Source organism: Leptonychotes weddellii, chromosome 12 (genome assembly GCF_054177405.1).
Source record: "Leptonychotes weddellii isolate Sample4059 chromosome 12, ASM5417740v2, whole genome shotgun sequence".
Classification (NCBI taxonomy): domain Eukaryota; kingdom Metazoa; phylum Chordata; class Mammalia; order Carnivora; family Phocidae; genus Leptonychotes; species Leptonychotes weddellii.
Window position 1 is genome coordinate 20,909,966 of NC_138380.1, and position 22,400 is coordinate 20,932,365.

General features: G+C 56.3%; 2 protein-coding genes across 10 annotated transcripts in view; both read right to left on the reverse strand.

The window, feature by feature from the left end:
- Positions 1 to 9,360, reverse strand: part of FLNC (filamin C) — a 27,673-nt gene extending 18,313 nt beyond the window's left edge. For 2 of the 3 annotated variants that reach the window (XM_081800128.1, XM_081800127.1), the window contains exons 1-8: positions 8,680 to 9,359; positions 4,019 to 4,267; positions 2,360 to 2,457; positions 2,059 to 2,209; positions 1,845 to 1,963; positions 1,552 to 1,629; positions 1,194 to 1,356; positions 830 to 1,030 (exon numbers count right to left, since the gene is read on the reverse strand). In XM_081800128.1, coding sequence (XP_081656254.1) covers positions 830 to 1,030; positions 1,194 to 1,356; positions 1,552 to 1,629; positions 1,845 to 1,963; positions 2,059 to 2,209; positions 2,360 to 2,457; positions 4,019 to 4,267; positions 8,680 to 9,034 — 1,414 coding nt within the window. In that variant the 5' untranslated portion in view covers positions 9,035 to 9,359. Of the gene's footprint in view, positions 1 to 829; positions 1,031 to 1,193; positions 1,357 to 1,551; positions 1,630 to 1,844; positions 1,964 to 2,058; positions 2,210 to 2,359; positions 2,458 to 4,018; positions 4,268 to 8,679 lie in introns of all 3 variants that reach the window. The other variant, XM_081800129.1, reaches the window with a different exon arrangement.
- Positions 9,361 to 14,366: 5,006 nt separating this feature from the next.
- Positions 14,367 to 22,400, reverse strand: part of CCDC136 (coiled-coil domain containing 136) — a 26,924-nt gene continuing 18,890 nt past the window's right edge. For 2 of the 7 annotated variants that reach the window (XM_081800134.1, XM_081800130.1), the window contains 4 exons: positions 22,083 to 22,364; positions 21,092 to 21,394; positions 18,866 to 18,926; positions 14,367 to 14,707 (listed from right to left, as the gene is read on the reverse strand). In XM_081800134.1, the coding sequence (XP_081656260.1) occupies positions 14,391 to 14,707; positions 18,866 to 18,926; positions 21,092 to 21,394; positions 22,083 to 22,364 (963 nt within the window). In that variant the 3' untranslated portion in view covers positions 14,367 to 14,390. Of the gene's footprint in view, positions 14,708 to 18,865; positions 18,973 to 19,199; positions 19,329 to 21,091; positions 21,395 to 22,082; positions 22,365 to 22,400 lie in introns of those variants that run through there. The other 5 variants (XM_081800136.1, XM_081800135.1, XM_081800132.1 and 2 more) reach the window with 4 other exon arrangements.

The window sequence follows — 22,400 nt, forward strand, 5'->3', positions numbered from 1 at the left end:
TAATCCTTCTCAGTCAGACCCACCACAGCAGCTTTAGGACTAAGTCATGCCACAACACACTGAGCAAGGCCACAGATCCAACACAGCATGAAGCCCGCCACGGATCGCAGGCAAGGCAGGGAAATCAGCCTGCCACAGAACGCCACCATGGCAATGAACCCAGACCTTGCTGCTCAACACGGGCCAAAGAATGGCGATCTCGGCCTGCCACGGAACACATCAAATGGCACCGAACCCGATGGGAGGGCCACAAAACCGGCAATGACATGTACTCCAGGCCTAGCACGGGACGCAGGCAATGGCACGGAACGTGGGGCCTGCCACGGAATGCCACGGAAGGGGGGCAGTCCCACACGCCTGGGCCCTGCCACACATCACAATGCGGCCAGTCAGCTATGGCCATGCCGGCCCCGCCTCCCCCGGATACTACGAACGTGGCACCACCACCTTGGCCTGGTGGAGGATGGGCACCGAGGACCCCGAGCAGCAGGGAGAGAACCGAGTGGCGGGAGTCACCACCTGAGGCCTGGGGTATGGGTGCTCATCACATATGCCCCTGCAACCCTCCCAAGGTGGCCCCTGTCTGATATGCTTTACTGTGGTCTCCTGACCCTCCCCGGGGGTAGTGTGTGGAGCGATGACCGGGATGAGGTCTCTCCGGAGCTATCCCCCTCCCCTCCACGGCTACACTACCTATTTTAAAGCTTCAGCTGATTCCCGTTCCACCCTGGATTTGCTCCTTCGATTCCCATAAACCCTCAGACCCAAAATTTGGGGGTGATTCTGGCCTGGCCTCAGTGAGGGTGACTGTGGAATGAAGGGCCTTTACCTTCTGCCACATGGACAGAGAAAGGGCTGCGGGTGATGGGGGCCCCGGCGAAGGCCACGTGCACCGTGTGGGGCCCCTCCATCACAGGCCTGTAAGTGCATCGGAACGTGCTGTCTCCCTTGTCCTCCAGGGCCACCTCCACTGTGTCCCGCCGGCCCTGCGGGTCCACGATCACCACGGCAACATCACCAGTCCCGGCCCCTGCCGTGCACAAAGGCCGTGAGCACCCCTGCTCCAGACACACACAGCCACTGTGGGCTCCCCCGCTCTGGGCCCACCCACTCCTCTGTCCCAGGCCCCCATCCATGTCACCCCATGTGGTCATGGGCTGCCGGGCTGCCACCCACCTGGGGCCTATTCTTACCCGCCGTGTAGATGTCAAAGTAGGTGGGTTTGTTGGCCACGTTGCCCACAGGCTCCAGGCCAGGGCCACGGGCTGACACCTTGTTGGCATCCCCCAGGGCCATGCCCACGTTCACCTCAAAGGGGCTGCGTTCAATGTTCTGGCCAGCAAAGAGCACGGTCACCTGGGGTCAGGGGGCAAGCATTAGCTTCTCAGGGAAAGCAGTTCTGAGAGGGGATGGATGGGCAGAGCAGAGCCAAGGATGGGGAGACGTTGGCCGCCGAGTATGCTGGGGTGGGGGGGGTGCGAGCTGAGAGCGGGGTCCACTCGGCCAGAGCTAAGCATGTGACTGGAATGGGGAAGGTCTGCAGGGAGATACCTTGTGCAGCCCAGCGACCTTCGGCACATAGGAGACCGCGTAGGTGCGGTTCTTGTCGTTGTTGGGAACCACCTTGGCCTATTGGGAAGGAAAAAGACAGGAGGTCACAGTGGCCACAGCCCCTCCTGACCCCACAGTGCCTGGCAGCCCGCACGGTGATGCCCCACCCACCCCCCAGCCCCCAGCATGCAGCGAGCTCTGGTGGCCATCTCCCGGCCATCCCTGTTGTTAGCCTGTGGGTCTCTGGCTCCAAGCCCATGCCAACCCCTCTCGTCCCCAGAGGCTCTCCATACCTCCTCAGTGTGGCCCTCGGGGTCCTCGATGTAGACCAGCACCTCACCCATGCCGGCATCCACCGTCTGCACGGTGAAGTGGGCGGGCTGCAGCACGGTGTTGCCGTGGGGCTCGATGCCTGGGGGACAGAAGGCAGAGCCGGGGTACTTAGGGAGCTCCATCCTAGGATGTACCCAGCCGCACAGGGAAGACGGTCAGGGGCTCAACACCTACCAGGCCCGTAGGCAATGGCCTTCTTAGGGTTCAGCTGCTTGGAGCGAACAGGGGCACCAGGTTTGAGTTTGGCCTTGGGGAACTGGGACAGGTAGGTCATGACAGAATGCTCATCCACGTTGGGGTCCACAATCTCCTCGGGGGCAATCACCTGCCACGGGGAGGAATGGAGTCACAGGGTGCCCTCGACCGAGCAACCCCACTTCTTTCCCACGTCCTGACTGGGCCTCCTTATAGACCCAACCTCCATCCTGGGTCCTCTTGCCCCTCTCTTCTCCCCCCATCCCGTTTGCTCGTGTACCTGGGGCACCCCGAGCCAGTCGTCCGCCTGCTGCATGGCCTCCCGGGCGTTCTCCACAGGCTGGTTGGGGTCCCAGGCCTCCCAGTCAGGGCAGAGGCCTGGAGAGATGGCAGAGAGAGACGATGATTAGGGGAAAGCTGCCAGTCAGAATGCAGAGCATCTGCTCATCCGACAGAGTCACACCCACCGCCACGCCGCTCTAGGCCCCTGAGCAGCCAGGTTCCTGCTGACCCCTTACGTTGTGGCCCATCGGCTGGGATGCCCATCGCTGTCGAGAGGCGCGGCAGCCCTCCCTAGCACCAACAATGAGGCCTTTCTGCCCTGGCTGACGCAGCCTGGCACCAGCCCTGCCAGTCGGCCTCCTGCCTGCCCAGGCCCCAGCGCAGACCCTGTGAGGACACCCCCCATCCCTCCAGCCTCATTTCTGCTACCCCAGGGGTGCGCAGGGGAGGTCAGAGGCCCCGTCCTGCACATGCCTCTGACCTGTCCCCCAGAAGGTCTTCTCACAGCCGCCCTCAAGTCCCAGAGCTCCAAGCACTTCCCACATCAGCTTTAGGGCATAAGACACCCTCTCCTTCCTCACTGACCACTTGGGGAAACTGAGGCACTTAAGGGCACGTTTTCAGAGGACGGGTTCTCCTCTGTGGCCACCCAAAACCCATCTCTCCTAACAGGAAGAATGCTAAGGCAGCTCCAGATCACTCCTGTCAAGGGGCACAGAGGCTGGGGGGTGCTTGGTCCAGGCCAGAGCTGGAGAAGGGGTGATGCTCCTGGGTTGGGAGGGGGCCGGCTCAAAGGCTGGAATCCATGACGGCCGGAACAGCTGAGCTCACTGCTGGCGGCCTCACCAGCTGTGGGCAATGGCTCAGCAGCTGGGAATGCTTCCCAGGCAGCCGTGCCCCCGCCTCCCGCCCCCTGCTCCCCGGCTGACCCTAGGCTGGGGGAGGATTCTCCCAAGGGGCTAGGAGCAGAGCTGATCCACCCGAGTGAGAAGACAACCTCTCTTCTTAGGCAGTGATGGTCAAAGAGGGAGCCGCCTGTGGGGCAGGGCACTAGTCTGTGATGCCTCAGTCTCCTCGTGGGTCCTGAGCTGCCCCCACCTGACTAGGCCGGGACCTACAGTGAGAGAGGGCAGGGCTGGGTCACCAGCCACTGGGCGGTGCCACACCAGCTTCAGCCCCTCAAGCCTCTCCCAGGGTCTCCCAAAGAAGAACCTTCTCAGGGTCCAGCTCCCGGCCTTCTGGCTACAAGTCCTACCACATTTCTGTCCTCTCAGCTCAGCAGAAAGTGTACCCCTGTGGCGAAGTAGGAAGCTCCTGGAGCAGGCAGCTGAGGCCTTGGGCTCTAGTTCAGTTCTGTCACAAATAAGCTGTGTGATCTTAGACAAGTCACTGGCCCTCTCTGGACCTCAGTGTCCTTCTCTGTAGAACGAGGAATTCTGAACCTTTTGCTGCAGCTGCAGGATCTGGCACACCCAGCAGGCAGGGCCTGACACCAGCAAAGATTCTCGATTCGGCTGGAGCAGGGGGCAAGCCCCCTCCGCCCCCACCCCCCGCCCCCACACTCCGACTCCCCCAGCCCTGAGATATGCATTCTGACAAGCACAGGCCTCAGTACCACCAGCGAAGGGCTCCAGGATGGGCCCACCGGCCCACTCACCAGGGGCACAGTTGTCCACCAGGGCGCCCAGAGCCTTGCCGTCCTGCCAGTCGCGGTTGAAGTTAGTGATGGGCAGCTGCGGCACCTTGTTCTGGATCCAGCCGAGCAGACGCTGTTTGGGTGTCTGCTTGCGGGCATCCTCGTCATCCTCATCTTCCCACATGGGCATGGAGATGGAGTAGTGCAGGATCAGCGTCCAGATTAGACCCAGAATCAGCTTCAGGTTCCCATCCACGATGGCCTTGCTGTCTGCAGAGCAAGGAGGACAAGCTGGGCTCAGCAACGGGGCTGCCCTCCCCAGCTCAGCTCCTGAAGCTGCTGCTAGAGCCCGGGGGAGGGTGGGGTGGTGGGGGGTGGTCAGAACTCCTGATTCTGGAACCTGCCCCATTCTCTGCCTACCAAATTCTCACCCTCCCACGAGGCCGGACCGAGAAGCCTAACACTTTTGGGTCCCTCCCTTCGGAATGAGGCTGCTTCCCCCGCAACAGGTACTTTCACCTGTGGAACGGCGCGTGCGTGGGCCTCCATCAGGCTACAGGCATCTGGGCAATTATCCGGGATTGTAAGCCTCTTGGGGGCAGAGGCTGTTTTGTTTCATTTTTTAACAGTTTTATTAAGGTATGCCTGACATCCAAGAAACTGCACATGTTCGAGTACACAACTGGATAAGTATGTGCCCGTAACACCATCACCATGTCATAAACATATCCATCTCTCCCCAAATTTCTTTGCATCTGTCCCTCCTTGTCCCCCCTTCCCAGGCAACAACTGGTCTGCCCTTGGTTACTACGGATTAGTTTGCATTTTCTAGAGTTCTATACAAATGGAATCCTATAGTATGTACTCTTTTTGTCTGGCTTCTTTCACACTAGACACTATTTTATTTCCTTATGCTCAGAGTCTAGAACTTAGTAGGGTCTCAAGTACTGGCTGAATGGATGAATATTTTAAAAACTGAACTTGGAGAGGAATAGAACTAACCTGGCTCCAGCCAAATTCTCCTCTGAACACCATAAAAGGCTTTTGGAACAAAGTTCTGGAAGGAGGGAGGGGGTACAGTGCAGACTTTGGGTAAAGGCTTGAAAATCATGCTTTCAAATGCTGGGGCCAGTGGGATTTCACATGAGTCAGGAAGAATGTCACCCATGTGGACTCAAGTCTTGGAAGCGCAGACTCCCCACCCATCCCCTCCTTTGGGGAATACCAGCACCAGCTCCCCAGGATTTGGGGGACCTAGTTCTCCTTCCACAGCCAGAGAGAAATATCCAGGAGCTGAGGTGGACTAGAATATAGCTCTTTGCAAACCGGCTTATTTGTAAAGAACAACGCAGGACTGAAATCCGTCAGCTTCCCTGAACACCACTTTTAGGGGGCTGGGGGGGGCTGGGAGACTCAGCCTTGTTTACTGGTGTTGCCTGAGAGATAGGAGAGGGTGGGGCTGGAGGCACCCCCCTTTACACATCTTTTCCTCCTCCTCTAGATCTTAGGAGAAAGGTGTTAGGAGACCAAAGGCCTGCGTTACTCCAGCACCCCCCACCCCACCCCACCAGCCCCCCAGAGGCAGAATCTCAGCCTCTGCATCCCTCTGGCCTCCAGCTCTAGCCCCCTTGGCTCCCCCACCCTTTCACTGATTCATCCTTCCTTCCCCGGCAGCTCCCCAGCCCGCCCCCTCGCCCCCCCTGGCTCGGCTGCAGCACAATGGTTTGGCAGCTTTCAGATTCCATGACACACTCACTCCGGGCCTCCCGGTGCCCCAGGGCGCTCCAGGGCGCTCTCTCAAACACACGGTCCACAAGACTTTCACACAGTCTTGACATCCAGTGCCCTGCCGCCTCTTACCACCCGACAGCCTCCAAAGCCAGGGCGCACACACCCAGCAGTGCTTCTTGCAGACTGGGGCCCGATTCCTGGCAGGGAGGCCCTGAGGTTGCTGGGGTGGGAGGGAGTGTCATTCATATTTGCTTCAGGGAGAAGTTTCTTCCCAGTAACTGGTCCTGGGCCAAGCAGCAAGTGGTCCATTGTGGCCTGGGGCAGGAGAGGGGCCTAGAGCCCGGCTCTGGAGCAATGACCTTCCTCTCCCTACCCGCCCCCGCCCCCAGGCCAGGCAGAAGAGAGACGCTCCGGTCAAGCCAGGCGTCAGGCCTCCTCCCTCACACCCTGGAGTCACCATTTCTTCTCCAGCTGGGGGACACCCCCAAAGGGGTGGGAGGAGCCTGACAGCGGTCCCTGAGGCCACCCCAGGCCTCAAGTGGAGGGGGAGGAGAGAGGGCCTGGGCCAGGGAGGTGCTGGCCAGCTGCTGCCCCCTCCCGCCCCTCCCTCAGCTGTTGGCTCTAGAAGGAAGAGCAACTGGGGAACAGCTGCGGCACAGAGCTGCCTCATTAGGCCTCTTTGTTTGGAGGGGTTGAGGGGGTGGTGGGGGCCGGGTCGGGGTGTTGGGGTAAGGGCACACAGCTCGTCAACCCAGGCTGAGCACCCCTTCCTCAGGTGGACTCCTCAGCTCCCAGCTCCCACCCCACTCCTAGAAAGGGAAGTGGGGAGTCCTTCTGACCCCCTCCCAGGTGCCCAGATGCTCCATTTCAGTCCTGGGACAATGCCCAGAGGAGCCCCCCACCCCATAGTCCCTTCCCACCGCTACGTGGGCCAGAGGGAATGAGAGGAAGCAGAAGGCCACCCCTGGTGGGGAATCCCTTCACATCTCCCTGCTGCCGGCGCCCCCTCCCCTCCCCCCTCAGCCTCAGGCCCGCCCCGAATTGCTGACAGCTTATCTCATCAGCGCGAGGGAGCCACTTGGCCCAAATGGGGAACAGTTCCCTGTCCTCTCAGCGGGAACCGGGAATGAGGAGCGTCCCTCCCGCCCCCAAACCATGTTTTGCTTCTTCCCCCTCTACTCTGAGCCGGCCCCTCCACAGTTGAGCCAAGGGGCCCCGAGCCAGGCACCGCCACAGGGGAGGGGAGAGGTGCGCTCAGGAAGGATGAGGCCTGGAGAGGGGCCGGCCACCCCCGCAGTGGGGAAGGGAGGGGAGGGCTGAGCAGTTTCCTATAAAGTCCTGGTGAGGCCCCAGGCCCTCCCCTTGAGACCCCACCTGGGACAGTCAGTCCTGTAGGTCAAATCCCAGCATGCAAGGGGGATGACAGCCCCAGAGCTGACTTGTCTCTGACTTCCCCCACACACCCTCTGACCATCCCCAACACACACACACACACACACACACACACACACACTCATGTAGCCCTCAGCCCTACTACAAACACCAGGGCCCCTTCCCCCACCCCCTGTCCTCAGGCTTGTCCTTCTGGAAAGCTCAGAGACATCTGCTGTGTCACGGAGGCAGGGCTATTTCCAGGCCGGAGCGGGTGGGGTGGGGGGGCAGTATTGGGGCAGAAGGGGTAAGGCCTAGAGAAGGGACTGGACAGGGCAAAGGGCCCGGGACTGGACAGGGCAAAGGGCCCCGGACTGACTTCAGCTGCTAATTCAGGAGGCCTAGAGATGCCCTGAGGGAGAGTGGGGGTGGACAGACATTCACTTATCTAGAATAGGCTCTGGGGTAGCCTGGTGGGGGAAGGCACCTGACCCTGTGTGAAACTCCTCTCCTGGGGCCCTGGGGTATACCCCAAGGGGCCCTTTCGTGTAAATCACAGCAAGACTCTTAAAAGCTCACCACAGGGGTAGGGGGTCTTCCCCAGGCCCCTAGCCAGCAGGGAGCACTGCAGGGCTGGGAGGGAAGGAGCAGCCTCTGGCCACTCAGAGCCCACCCTCAGCTCCCCGGCTCAGGCTTGGAAGCCTGGAGTGCCTCCCCACCCCCACCAGCACTGATACACCTTCCAAATCTGGTTACACTCAATAACTTCCTCCCTTCTACAGGCCTTCTCCTCCCTCCCCTCAACCCAGACCGTTAGCTGCAGCCAATCCGGGCCTAGCAGGTGGGCTGGGGCCTGGCATGGACTTGGGGGAGCACCCTCCCAGGCAGGCTGAAACAGGAGGTGGACAGGCAGGGGTTAAGATTCTCTGCACTCGCTCAGTGCCTTTTTAGGTTTCTGAGTCTGGGCCCTGCCTGCCCTGGCCCAGGGGCCAGAACCCAGCTGCTGTGCACATGCCTGTGGAGGGCCCCAGCCCCATGCCTGCCGGCCACCAGCTCTCCCTCGGCCTCCAGCCCTCGGATGGGCAGTGGCTGGGACCTGCCTTCAGCCCAGTCCTCCCCTCGTGGAGGTGCTGAGAGGCAAAGAAGCTATTTGCTTTGTTTAGGGAGTAGACACCCCCCAGGAATCAGTAATGGGCACGGACCCTGTCTTCTCAAGCATGAGCTGGGATGGCCTGATGGCAAGGAAGGGGACAATGAGTCGAGTCGGGTTGATGGGAGTGTGTGCGGGAAGGCTGAGCTGGAGGACTTAGGAACGGTAAGGTCTGGACTCCCCCGGACCCCCCCCCCCAGACGCCGCTATAGGGACAGACCCGTGTGCAGGCAGTGCCCTCGTGGCCTGCGTTGATGGACGGGGAAAGCCGGGGCCAGGGGCCTCTCCCTGTACCAGGGGGTCGCCCTCTGCCCGATCTCAGCTCCCCGCCCCCACCCACCACCTGTGTCCGCCGCCCCCACGGGCCGGCCCATTCTCAGGTCACGTCCCCCTCCCCCGCAGCGCCCGCGCCCTGCTTGCCCGCACTGACCGATGGACACAAGCTTGATGTGCTCGCGCTCGAGGAACTCGAGGGCCACGGACACGTTCTCCAGCTTCATCTGGCGGAAGTTGGGGCGTGGGTGGAACTTGCGGTACATGCGCTTCTGGCTGAGCACCTCGAGCAGCGCGATGAGGCGCAGCCCGTCGCTGAGGTCGCGCTGCAGGTCGGTCAGGCGCTTGCCCACGCACTTGAGGTGCTCGTTGCACCAGCGCGTGAACGTGTTCTGCTGGATCTTCTTCCACGGCGCGTCCTCCGCGAGGTCCTTCTCCGTGGACGGCATGTCGTCCACCTCGTCGCCCAGGCCGAGGCCCGCGGCCTCCGAGTAGCCGCTGTTGTTAATCATGCTGGCGCGGGGCTGGGGCGGGGGCTGCGCTGCCTACTGGGCTGGGGCTGGGCTGGGGCTGGGGCGCTGTCGGGGCGCGACCGCGGGACTCGGCGCTCTGCGCTGCGCTGCTAGCAACTTCTCTCGCGCCCTGGCTGGCGGGACTCGGCGGGCCTCCTTGGCTCCCCGGCCGCGCGCTCTCTCTCTCTCTCTCTCTCCCTCCGGGGGCGGAGCGGTGCTCGGGAAATGCGGGCAGGGCCGGGGCGGGGGGTTTAAGAAGCCCCCGGGGCCGCGCCCCCCCCACGCCGCGCTTGCGGCCCCCGAGTCCACGTCAGAGCGCCGGCCTCCCAGGAATGCCGCCCGGCCCGCGGGTGGGGGCCGCGCCGAGTGGGCGGGCCCCGCCTCCTTCCTCCCCTCCCCCACGCGGCCCCGGTGGCGGGAGGGGCCCGGCCCCCCTGGCCGGGGTCTGCGGCCCAGGCGGCGGCTCAGTCCCCGCCCCGCCGCGCCGCGGAGGTGGATCGCAGAGCTGGACGGCGAGGGGTGAAGCCACCCAATACCCCCAAACTAAGCATTGCAGGTCCGAGATGAAATACACCCCTTTCATACGCTGTGGGACTAAAGAGATAAATGGGGAAACTGAGGCCAGTGGTTAGGACCAAACACACTGAACTAGTGTTGACAGAATTTTCTGGGTGAATTGGTGGCAGGGCCGTTGACAGGGCCTGAGAGTCCTGGCTCTTGGCCCAGGGTATTGTCCACCTGCAGGGGAGAGGAAGTGTGTGTGCTTGTGTACAGATGGACTGAGAGGAAGCAGGGACACTGCCCAGGCCAGTTAGGGAGAAGGCTTGGGGGTGCTCCATTTTACAGGTAGAAAAGCCTCATGTGAAGCCCAAACCCAAGGTCCCAGGGGAAAGACTGAGGCTGCCCCTGACTCAGTGTCCCTGTCACCAGCCCACTTGGCCTCATCCCCTCAGAATGAAGCTGAGCTCAGGAAAAAAGTACCTGGTGAGTCAGACTGTGCCCCCCCCCCACCACTATGTCTGACTCAACCGAGGTGATGAGAGGGCAGGGAGAAACTCTGCCCCGTTGTGCCAGGGAGCCCCCTGGGCAATGTGCCCATATGGGCCACAAGGCAGATCTTTCCAGCAAAAGGGCGGGTTAGCCAGACAGAAACAGGGAGAGCCCAGCCCAGACAGCCAAGGGGAAACGTGACAGGGCTGGTGGGCAGGGAGAGCCGGAGCGAGCCAGCCAGAAAGCCTAGGCAGGACTGGGCTCAGGGTAAGTCAAGGGTAGCTGGAGGTCTAGGGTATGGTGACAGCAAGGAAACTGAGGCACTCAGAGGAGCTGCTTGGAGTGAGGTGAAAGAGCTACAGAACGTACTTATATAGAGAATATATAGTCTGCAATTCTGTAGCATACATGTGTTGCATATCTCCTTGTACCCCTTTTAGGCCAAACTTCCTCAGCTGCCCCATCCTTCTTGACCCAGTAAGTTTGGGCCAGACAGTCCCTAATGCCAGCTGTGTGGTGATTGGGATTTGGGAAGGTTCTGGGACCTTCTCAGTGAATCATTCTATCTTATTCCTCTTCTACCCCCAGGCATCATGAAAAGAAAGAGGACAGTGGGTATCTTTGAGGGCTGTTTCTTCAAGGGCAGAATGAAGGCAATCCCTGTTACAAAGCTCAGAAAGAAGTTCAGGGGTTTTGTGCGGGGCAGTGCTTATGGTAAAAGTAGTCCATGAATGATTTCTTTCCCTTCTCATTAGGTAGGGAGGGGGAGGAGCAGAGAAGGGACCAGAAACAGAAAAGGGACCTGCTGTGTGTGGCTTGGGAGGGGGGAGCTCTGGGGGCCCTGATAGTGACAGGCGAGGTATAAATAGCTTGGGCCCTGCGGCTCATGTTCTGTCGGCTGCCTGTGACGAGGTGCTCAGGAATTCCACTCTCCTATTGGCACCCCCCATCTCCAGAACGCTCATTCCCCCCATGCCACCTTTGTCCCATGTCCAAAACCAACCATCCGGCATCAGTGCTGACCGTCTACTTGAGAGGCTGAGCTCTCTTGTGGAGAGATGCCCAGCTGGAGACACATGACACATAGCTGGGTCTCACAGTGAAGTGTGTGTGCAATGTGTGCGTGTGTGTGTGTGTAAAAAGGTAGACATTTGATACCCAGTCTGAGGTGCCCAGCTCAGGGTTCAGCGAGGTTGTCTTTGAAGCTCTGATGAAGAAACTGAGGTACAGATCTGAGACATTCCTCCTGCGGAGGAGAGACAAGGGTAGGGTGGGTTTGCTTGGAGCTGACAGCCTCTTTACAGACTCTAATGGCTCACAGTCCTGTTTTGTGGGCATTACCTGAGGTCCCCCAGTAAGTTAAGGGCGTCTCTTAAGGAGGGGGGATTTCAGAGGGAAGCCAGTGAGTGAAGAAAGAACTCCCAAGTATAGCCTCCCCCCCTCCCCTCCCTTCTCTCTTCCCTCTCTCTCTCTCCCCTCTCTCCCCTCTCTCTCCTCTCTCCCCCCATTCTCCTTCCCTCTCCGAAAGAGAGGTCTGTGTGCGGCTCCAGAGGAGTAAGTGAATGGTTTGGCAGACAAGGGTGCCCAGTGCCAAGGATGGTTCCCAGCATCCTTCTCACCCCCTCCCACAGAAACCCGAACCTGTTGCTCTCCAGGATAAATCGGGGCCTGACTCAGGCCCCAGCCAGCCAGTCACAGTCAGCCTGACCCAGGCGCAGGCTGGTGACTCAGCCCTCAATATAGCCCATGAGCCTGGCCCAGCCATGAAAGCTGGAACAGACCGTGCACAATGCTGGTCCTGGGGCCTGCCAAGTGGGGCCCCCTCCCTGAGGAGGGCTGGTGTGCGCCTCCCTGAGTCAGGCAGGGGCACAGAGAGGATTTACAGGGGGTTTCATCAGCTGAGTATTTGGGGCAGTGCTGGCTGGGGCCACAGGCCTTTTATAGCCCCCTGACTCACCACCCACTGACCTGTCTCAGGAGACCAGGTTGCCTGGCAGTTCACCTGGCCCTGCCTTTCCCGTCAAGGGGCACTGCTTACCAGCCACCGACATTGGCCAGATTTAACTTGGGCTGAGCAGAATCGAAGTGACCAGGTCTAATGGGCCATGTTTGAGAATCTTGTTTTTCTGGAGCCAGGGACATTTCCATAGTCACCTGGGATGATACCAGGTTGGCCAGGCTCATAGTTGGCACTTTGATCAATCAGTGATACTGACTGTGGCCCTGATTTAGGTGCCAGGGACTCAGCAGTAGGCTAGAAAGAGTCAGAGGCTGAATTCCAGCCTCTTCACTTCTCACTCTTGCAACCTTGGGCAGGTAATATAATGCTCTTGGGCTTTGGTTTTCTCCTCCGTAAAATGGAGTTAATAGTACCTTCATATGTTGTTTTTTGTGTGTGTGTGTGAGAAGATGAAAGGAGATAACATGTGAAGAGAGACCTCTTTACTCTGGCAACAGTGTGTCAACAAGACCAGGAGGCACAAAGCCCCCAGTGATGAAGAGGATGGCTTTCTAAAATGAGCCAACAGGGGCAAGTGTCCTAAAGGGAAGAGTTCTGTATTCTAAGCAAAAAGGCTGGGGAAAGGCAGGACCACCTTCCTGCCGTTGCTCAGGCTCTAGGCTCAGGCCTGGGAAGGAACAGATAAAGTCTCAGCTGGAGGCTGACTGCCTACCAGACCATGACCTCCATCTTGGCTTCTAATTCCAAGTTAAATCAGTGATCCTCACTGGTGGGTAATCTTCCAGTCCTTTCCACCGCACATGTTCTCCAGCCAACTGGTGGCTGGAGTAAAGTGGATAGAAAAAAACCACAAACAAACAAACAAAAAACAGGGTCTCACTGCACTCAAGAGCAAGGGGCCAGTGGTACTGGGTGGCTTGTGAAGGCATTGCTCCAATTTAGGTTACAACTGAGAACACACCACCTAACATAACTGAGTGCAGTTCTTCTCTAATTTTACTGTGCATACTAATCAACTGGGGATCTTGTTAAAATGCAGATTCTGTGTCAGTAGGTCTGAGGTGGGGCCTGAGAGTCTGCCTTTCTAACAAGCTAACAGTGCTGATGCTGCTGGTCTGTGGACAACGGAGTAGCAAGGGGCTAGGCCACCCTAAACCAGTACTATCTTCAAAGAGAAGTCATTTAAAGGGAGGCAAAAGGAACGCGTAGCACTGCCCTCAATCTGCCTAGGTGCAGCCCTGTTTATAGGGACTGGTCACGATTTTAGCACTGGCCCCAGACCCCCTAGGAAAAGGCCAGGCAAGAAATGAATTCATTTAATGCTTAGCAGGGCCCACCACAGTGCCTTATTCTATAGGTATGTGTGGCTTTGGATTATTTGGGTGAATGGAACAAACTCCCTGGCATCAGGTAGAAAAGAGGCAGAGAGAAGGGTTCCAGGAAACCAGCAGTCACGGCACTGTTTTGCCCACTGTGGCTTATGAATACACTCAGGGGCTCTCCTATGGAAACATTCATATGGAACAACCAATCACGAGGGGTTCCACAGAAACGAAGGTAAACAAGGACACTCATAAGTTATCCTCATCATTCTGCTTGTCCCCACTTTGATCCACTCTCCATCCTTTGCCCTGCTCTCAATTCCAGCAGACTGACTTTACGTCACTTGGGCATCTCTGCTCTCTGGCTCCCAGCTGGGATTAGCCAATGAGAGGTGCCAACAGGAAACTGGCAGGTGGGAAGAGAGGGTGTCAGGCTCTGACAAGGGTTGTACCCTGCCCCCGCCGTGGGTCTGGGGTCCCTTCCCAGGCCTCTAGCCCTCGCTTCCTCCCCAATCTCCTTCGGGCCGAGGATGGGAGACACTGTTGCTGGTGCCTGGGGACTTCACTATTCCTTGCTGGTTCTCCTAACTCTGCCCGTGTACGGAGTCCCTTCACTAAACACTCCTCAAGTTAAAGCTCCTGAGTGTGCCACCTATTCACTGCAGGACCCTACATGATTAGGAAGTCCTCTCTGAGAGCGAATCCCATGGGGTGTCACAGGGCCTAAGTCACGAAGGCTCATGTGCATGCAGATCTTCTCAGGGCACTCTTCTCACCGCAGATGGGTGTGGGTCATTTGGCTCCCCTCACAGAGGGTACCCAGCTCATTCCATTGCCCTGTGCTCGGATGAGCTCCTGGAGACAGGGTTTCTAGGTGCAGACCAGCGCATCTGTGATCCGGCTGGCAGCACAAGGAGCCCCCCTCATCTCTGAGGTCATCTGTAGGGTGAGAAATCATATTTAGGAACCAGATCCTTATGTGAGGTAGCTGGTTAAAGGGGAACCGCTCTGCTCCGGTTGTGTTGTGAGGTATTTATAAGAAATAAAGAGCCACAAAGTCTCAGGTAATTAGGCTGATATTTAATCACACGGAACCCAGGTTCTTATACAAGGCAGGAGATGGCAGCCGGCAGCGCCCCATAACCTTTCCAGCCTGGGTGACTGAGGCTAAGGAGATGGGGACACATGGGACACATGGGTGGGGTGGGGGCTCTGGCACAGTGTGTCCTGCCCAAAGCTGGGGGTAGTGGCCACTGGGGATCTGCCCCCTCGGCTGGCCCAGGTCTGCCATCACTCCATGAGGCAGAACTCGGACTCCTGCGGTCGCATGCTGGGTAACACATACAGAGCCACAGCCGCAATAGCCAAGAACACCACAGGCTTCCACATCCCAAACATGTTCTGTGGGGACCAAAGACAAATGGTGAGTGCCCGGCCTTCTGAACCCTTCCCTAAGCCAGAGGCTCCCCTGTCTACTGGCACTGGAGAGACATCGGGAACCTCACGGTCTGGTCTCTCTCACCTCCTGGGTAACTGCCGGAGACAATGTGGTCTTAGTGCGGGCGGTGCGAGGTATCTGGAACAACGCTAGGTGTACCACCTGAGGGGACTGCGTGTATTCATGCCCAACGGAATGAGGAGAATACCAGTTCCTGGGTGTAGAAGCGAGCTCAGGAGGCAGACCAAAGAGTATCCGGATGGTTGCAATGAGAAAGGATCAAGTGCCACGGCAAGAAAAAGAGAGTAAACTGGGGCCTTTGGGAAAAGCAGCAGTGCCTCGTTGGCTTTACGCAGGAGCAACAAACTCAGTCAAAAGGAGAAGACTGAGGGGGAAGTAAAGAAAGCACACCACAGAGTGCAGGCGAACATGAGGTTCGTGGGCAGCCCAAACCTTTTCTGGACAATGATGTTGGTTCGAGGAACCTCAAGGAAGCCGGTCACCGGCCCCGGAGACAAATGCCTTAAAACACCCCTGGGCACCAGTGTGTTGATGGACTTCCTGGCAAGTGCCAGTGTGCTGAGGCTTCCAGACTCTGCTGACCACAGCAAATCCTGCTGATTCGTGGGACAACAAAGAAGCATCCTTTAGGGAACACGAAATTGTGGACAATACATACTTAGGGAAATAGTTCCCATTGTTATTACTTTTTTTATTGTACTACTTGAAAGACAGAATTTGGGTTGAGTCATAAGCTATGGCATAATAACAGGAGGATGATTTTAGGTAAGAGCGGAGTATAGCACTGATGCTAAGAATGCATTTGCTCAGAGAATAATGGAACTAAAAAGAGGACTTTAAGCCAGCTATAAAGAGCAAAGAAGATCTCCTACATTTGTAGAAATAGTTACTAAAAAGAGCAGCACAAATGAAATGGAAAGCGAAACAATGCTGGAGGTGGATATACAGAGTAATTTATATAAGAAAGTAACTGGAAAGGAAGCTAGAAAGGGTATCTACATGCTTAGATGCTTATATCCTAATGTACACTGCTAAAACCGTCAGTCTGGTGTTCTTAAAGGACAGAGCGAGGTGCCTGTGTGGTTCAGTTGGTTAAGCATCTGACTCTGGATTTCGGCTCAGGTCACGACCTCAGGGTGGTGAGATCCAGCCCAGCATTGGGCTCTGTGCTGGGTGTGGAGCCTGCTTGGGATTCTCTCTCTGCTCCCCCTTCCCCACTTAAATAAATTAAATTAAATTTTAAAAAAAGGACAGAGCGGGCGCCTGGGTGGCTCAGTGGGTTAAGCGATTGCCTTCGGCTCAGGTCATGATCCTGGAGTCCCAGGATCGAGTCCCGCATCGGCCTCCCTGCTCGGCAGGGAGCCTGCTTCTCCCTCTGACCCTCCCCCCTCTCATGTGCTGTCTCTCTCATTCTCGCTGTCTCAAATAAATAAATAAAATCTTTAAAAAAAAAAAAAAGGACAGAGCTAGACCCATAAATGTGAACTGATACGCTTTATACCAGTCAGAGGCATGTTCCAGACTGGCTGAGGGCTGGTCCCAAAGGGGTAAGTCACATCAGGCTTTCCTTACAGACTAGGTTACTAAGTTGACAGATCAAAGAAATGTTTTTGGATTTTATCAACACATCCGACAGATTTTCCATGATCTCCTTGGACAGAACAAGAGGAAATAATCAGCATGGTAGCACACACAGGTTGCTGTGTGACCATTTGCCATGTGACCAATGAGCTGGATAAAAGAGAGCCTGGAGAGACAACACTCCAGAGGGTCGGCCCTCCCCTTTAATGTGCACTAACAGGGCGCCTGGCTGGCTCAAGTGGAAGAGTATGCGACTCTTGATCTCGGGGTCGTGAGTTCAAGCCCTATGTACGGGGTAGAGATCACCTAAATAAGACTTTTTAAAAAAATAATGCACACGAACATATGAAAGTAGGCTGGTCGCCCTTGAGGAGGATGTGGAGCTGGCAGGGAAATGGATAATCGGAAACCGCAAGGTCAAGATTAAAAAAAAAGAAAAAACAAACTCCACAGTTTACATCAATGGACTATACCGAATAGGAATGAGTAAAAAATTCTGCCTCAGATCCAAAAAATCAATTGCAAGTAGAAAACGAGGAGAGGATACTTAGCATATGCAATACGTAAAGGGGCTTTATAAACAACACACGCAGAGAGTTAACAACGTGACATTAGTTGTCAAGAGAGCTAATGCCCCTGGGGGCTGTGTGAAGAGAAGTACGCAGTCTTCCTAATTACATGGAACCAACCAGGGAAAACTGCTCAAAATGAGGAGAGATGGGAAGGGGGAGGCAAGGTTGGAATTCTAGCTGTTGCTAATATTAGTCCTTAGAAATCAATTCATAATTCACTGGCGGTATTACTTGACCTCTCCATGCCTTAGTTTTATTACATATAAAATCATAATAAAAGCCACCTCGTTGGGTTGTTGCAAAGATTAAATGAGTTTATATGTAAGGTGATTAGAACAGTGCCAGGTACATAGTATGTATGCTGTAAGTATACGCTTTTTAAATTATTTATGGGGTGTTTTATTATTTATGAAGAACCTTCATAAACATGAACTCCTGTGATCGTCACATGAGGAAAGCAGAGGTTTTACCATTCTTCGCTGTCATTTGAAGAAACTAATGTTCCCGTTATGCATTTTGCCCACTGGGACTAAGCGGTAAGAGGCAGAGACAGACTGGGCCAGGTTCTCACCTGTCAGCCACGCTTTCTACAGAGCTACGCTGCCTCAGCTCCTGGACTGGGAGCTGCAGAGTGGGGCACAGCCCGACCCCCCAAGAGCACCTTGACCCAGGAGCTCCTTCCTCTCACTCTGTGTGGGCCTGGCTGAGGTGCAGAAAGGTTATGGCCAAATGCTTTGGGTCTCCTCCCCTAGGGGCTGAGAAATCTGGATAGGGACCCTGTCACTAAAGGAGCTAGACTATTTGTGGGGAGTAAGTGGAACACCTTAAAGAGGAGAAAGGATGAAGAGGAAAAACAGTGAGGGGAGAAGGAAGGAGAAAAGGATGCTGCTAAGTGCTACCAACATATGCTTCAGCTGCCGCCCCAACCTGTGCATTAAGCCAGCGGCACTTCATTTGCAGGGGTGAGAAGGGAGGGTGGGAAGTGGGGGGGTGGGCAGGGGAGCAGGAGAAAGGAGCCAGAACAGGCCAGGAGAGAATAGTTTATGGGTTCCAAAGACAGGTGGAACCCTAGGGCTCTACCCTGGGACCTAAGACCACATTCTGCCTCCTAAATTTGGTATCCTGTTGACAGACCAGATTACATGGGCCGAGGCCAAGTGGAAGGTGCCCAGAACATGTCAGCCTTGGCGCCCTGGGAATACTTGCATCTCGTTCTTTTCACCAGTACCACATTATGTCCAAAAAGCCTGGCTTGGGAAGGCAATTACAATAGAGTCTGGACCCCAAAAGGGATAAACATAGAACTATAAAATATTTCCTGGCATTCTGGTTCTGAGTTGTCTGAAGACCAGAAGTCCCAAACCAGAGAATTTCTCCATTGAAAGAACACAATATGGTAGGGGTTTCTGTTCCATTTTCGCCAAGTCTGGAGGACAAATTGAGCCTGCCCTCATACAAATGCCCCTGGTAAGGGAGTTAGGGTTGGGGTTGGGGGTTGGGCACAACACTCCGGAATTCCTCTCTCACCCAACAGGGGAGGCGCAGTGATGCCTTATTTTGCCATCCTGGGTGGTGACAGTAGTGAGAGCAAAGAGCACTCAGGTCAGCCTTGCAGACAGACATCAGCTCATCAGAAGTGGTCAGGTATTTTTCAAAGTAGCAACAGTGCTGGGATCATCCAAAGTTTTCCCAGCCAGAGGACAGAAACTCAAACCGTGTCAACAGTATGCATTCCAACTCACTATGTGTTAGGAAGACGCTCAGAGGTGCTATGGGCTTTGCAGTAGCCCAAGGAGAAGCCAGGGCTAAAACTCAGCCCCTGAGTATCCTGTTGTCAAAGGGCTAAAAGCAAGAAGCAAGCAAGTGAGAGAAAGGGCAAAGAGGAGAGGCCAGGGCCACCTGCACCCTCCCTCTACCCCTCCGAAGGAGAGGACTCGATACCAGTACCTGTGTTAGGACGACGTCTCGGCCCACCAGCACCAGAGCAAAGCCGATATGACCACCAGGGCTACGAGAGGCAAGGAGAAGATGGGGGGCTCAGGGGCAGTGGATGGCTGCAACATATCAAATGAGAAGGAAGCACAGGGAGAGGCCAGGAGATGGGGGGGGGGCGGATATAAAAAGACAGAAACACATGAATCCAATGGATAATGAAGATGAGAAAACAAAGGGAAAAGAGAAAGAGATCAAGAGGTTAAACAACAGGCAGTGAGGGCAGCCGTATCTCTCCTCTGCGCCCGGGCCTGGATCTTCCCACTGGCAGCCTGTGGAGGATACAAACCTGAATGGGTTAAGCAGCTGCTTAGGTCCAAATCAGGTGGGGAGGCCAGTCTGCTGGCTGGCCATATCCCTCTCATATCTTGTCAAGCAGGGGTGATCTGCCCTAGACCGTTCGTACAGGTCAGTAACTCTGGAAAAGGGAAGCTCCGAGAGTAAAGCCGGGCTCTCCGGATGAGGAGGACGTATACTTCTCCTGGGTCACTCAGTCTCCTGCCAGGCCACCCGCCCCACCCCCCAGCCCCTGTTAGCCCACTTTTTCTGGCTGCTGTCCACCGAATCTCAGTGTTCTGGGCCCTGGCCCCTACGATCCCCTAGAGTCTAACGCCGTTGTTGTGAGACAAAATGCACTCCAACAGGCTAACAATGGAGAAGTGCTAGCTCTTTGACTGCAACAATCTTCCAGAGAGAAAGTGAATTCGCAGGCAGTAACATACACCGTTAGAGCTGCCTGCAAAAGATGCAGGACCCGCCGAGGCAAAGGGACATCTCCGTATGTAGACACAAGGAACGCGCTCAACTTCGAAGTACAAGGATCCGGTCTGGCGTTTAGAGATGTTGGCACCCAAGGCAAGGAAATCGAGGAGGCTCTGAGCCAGCATGCGGTGGAATATGATGAATTCGAAGAAACAGAGCACTGGGGAAGAGGCTGCGGTGGCTCCTACTTTTTACATCCTAAGTAATGGTCCTCTGCCACAAGGTTAACAGAGACCTGCATGCTAGATCCCTAGCCACTGCTGCAGACTGAGCTGCCGGAAAACGCCAGATAGCCTTAGAGCTGACTGGGACATCCCACCACAAGAGACTTATTTTCTTCCCCGGTGTTTAGAAAGATGGAAAGATGGAGCGCCTGGGTGGCTCAGTCGGTTAAGCGTCTGCCTTCGGCTCAGGTCATGATCCCGGGGTCCTGGGATCGAGCCCCGCATCGGGCTCCCTGCTTGGCGGGGAGTCTGCTTCGCCCTCTCCCTCTGCCTGCCTCTCTGCCTACTTGTTCTCTCTGTCAAATAAATGAATAAAATCTTTAAAAAAAAAAAAAAAAAAGAAAGAAAGATGGAAAGAGCCTGTACCATAAACCAAGGACTTATTCAGGAAGTACTCACTCTTCAGGGAATCAGAGCCCCCAGTTAACCTCAACTAGCGCAGGAATTCAGCTGGTACCTACCTGTGCAGATGTACTAGTAGTTAAAATACAGAAATACTTTTGTATGGTTGGCACGTTACCCAGGATACTCCCATCCCAACCTCTCAAGATCTAGCAACTAAAGCGTTAGGACTCTGGTTGCTCTCCCCAGACTGGCCCACGCCCCTGCTGTGCGGACTAAAATATTCTATTACTTCTGACCACCCCCAGCCCCTCCCCTCATGCCCTGTAATACACAGAACCCGAAAGCCACACCTGCCCCCCAAACACCCCTAACAGCAACAACAAAGGTCAACCTAACAGGGCACCTCGAGGAGGCAGGACTGAGTGACTAACGCAGGCTGGCAAATAGCCTGAAGCGGGCCTCACACCATCCGTGTCCTCAGTGCAGTGCTAGGTGAAGGGGGGAAGACCTCCTGACGTAAGGAGCGAGGGCTGCCACAGAGGTGAAAGCAGGCAGGACTGCAACGGCCCCAGAAAAGGTGATCTTTGAGATCACCTGGTTCCCAGATGGGGTGATCTTTGAGACACAGGTAGGTCCACAGCAAAGTGGTCTCAGCCCGCCATTTCCCGTGGAGAGCCCACTTCCACCACTCCCGGCTCCATCTCCACTCTCCCCGAACGCTAGGCCTCAGGGCTGGCTGGCCTATACGCTCCTGCAGAAGTCCATCCTCGGGCTGGGTCACCCCGCCACACCAGGGCACCGGAGCCCCAGAGCCCACTTCCCACTCGGTCCAGCCTTCGACTGCGGTTACCTTTTTGCTCTCAGAAAGCTTGAGGGGGTTGTCTCCCTCTGAAGCTTCAGGGCAAGTGTCGTTGGCGCTCTCATCTTTGGTGTCGTCTTCCTTGCCCTCCCGCTCTTGGGACTCTTCATAACACCCCTCCTCTGCTTTTGCGGACTTAATCTCCGCAGGCTCTGACGGCACAGAAACCAGTTCATTGCAGGAGTCCTGCTTCGAGTCCTTTTTGATTTCCTCCTCTTCCTCCTCCGCTTCCTCTTGTATTAGGACACCTAAGTCCGTGTGGCTGGCCTTGTAGTACAGCACCACCTCCAGGCTCTGTGGGCGGAGGCAGGGCAGGACGGGGGCTGCGGTTACCGCCAGGAGGCCTACCTGCGCGAGAAGCCGGACTACCTCAAGGGCACTCTGCTTCCCGGCCCCGCACGGCCCGCAGGCAGCACCGCGTTCTGGCACCGAGGCTCCCCCTGAGCGTCGTGTGGGCAGTCACGCCCAGCCTCTCGGGACCCACACGGCCATCCGGCCGTTGGCCGTCTCGGACAGCTACCAGAGCTAGAATCTTGGGCTCTGCCCCTCAGCTGCCGCCTCCGACCCCTGCAAGGCGGCTACGACTCCTATTTTCTCCCCTCCTCCTCACGTAGGAGTCTGCCACTGCTTCGAATTAATTCCTTCTTTTCATCCATTTGGTCCCTCTCTTGGGCACATAACCCAGGAAGAAAAGGGGCCCCAGTAGATTGGGCTGAGCTAATTGGAGCCGTCGTCCATCCTAGAGGCTTTGGTCCTTTGGGGCTGTGCCCCCAGGTATAAGTGGTCTGTGTTCCACTCCCCTTACCTTCAGAGGAAAAGGAAGTACGGAATTGCTACCAAGAGAGATCTACTCTAATACACGAGAGAGACCAGAAGCTTCTCTACAAATACCTCACCTGGCCGGAATGGTGGTGGTGGTGATTTTTCTTCCCAAGATCTCCTCTGCCTTTCTGCTTATCAGGCTACTAAGGTTATTACTCACCTTTCCGTTCTCATAGCAGCCCTCAGAACCGTCCAGGCTTGGTTTGGTCACCTTTTTGTTTTTAACCCCGTTGGCATTTTTGTTCCTATTCTCATTGCCACTTTTCCCCTTGGTCTCTCTGGGAACAGAGGAATTCTTCTCCTTGAGCTGGCGGAGCTCTTCCTGGCAGCACTGCAGCTGGCCCTCCAGCTGCTCCTGCACGGCCAGAAGCCGCCCCTGTTCATCCATGCTCGCCTGGTACTGCAGCTGCAGCTCCCGCAGCTTGGCCTGCAGCTCTTTGATCTGCAGGGGGCGGGGGGGGGGGTTGGGGGCGGTGCG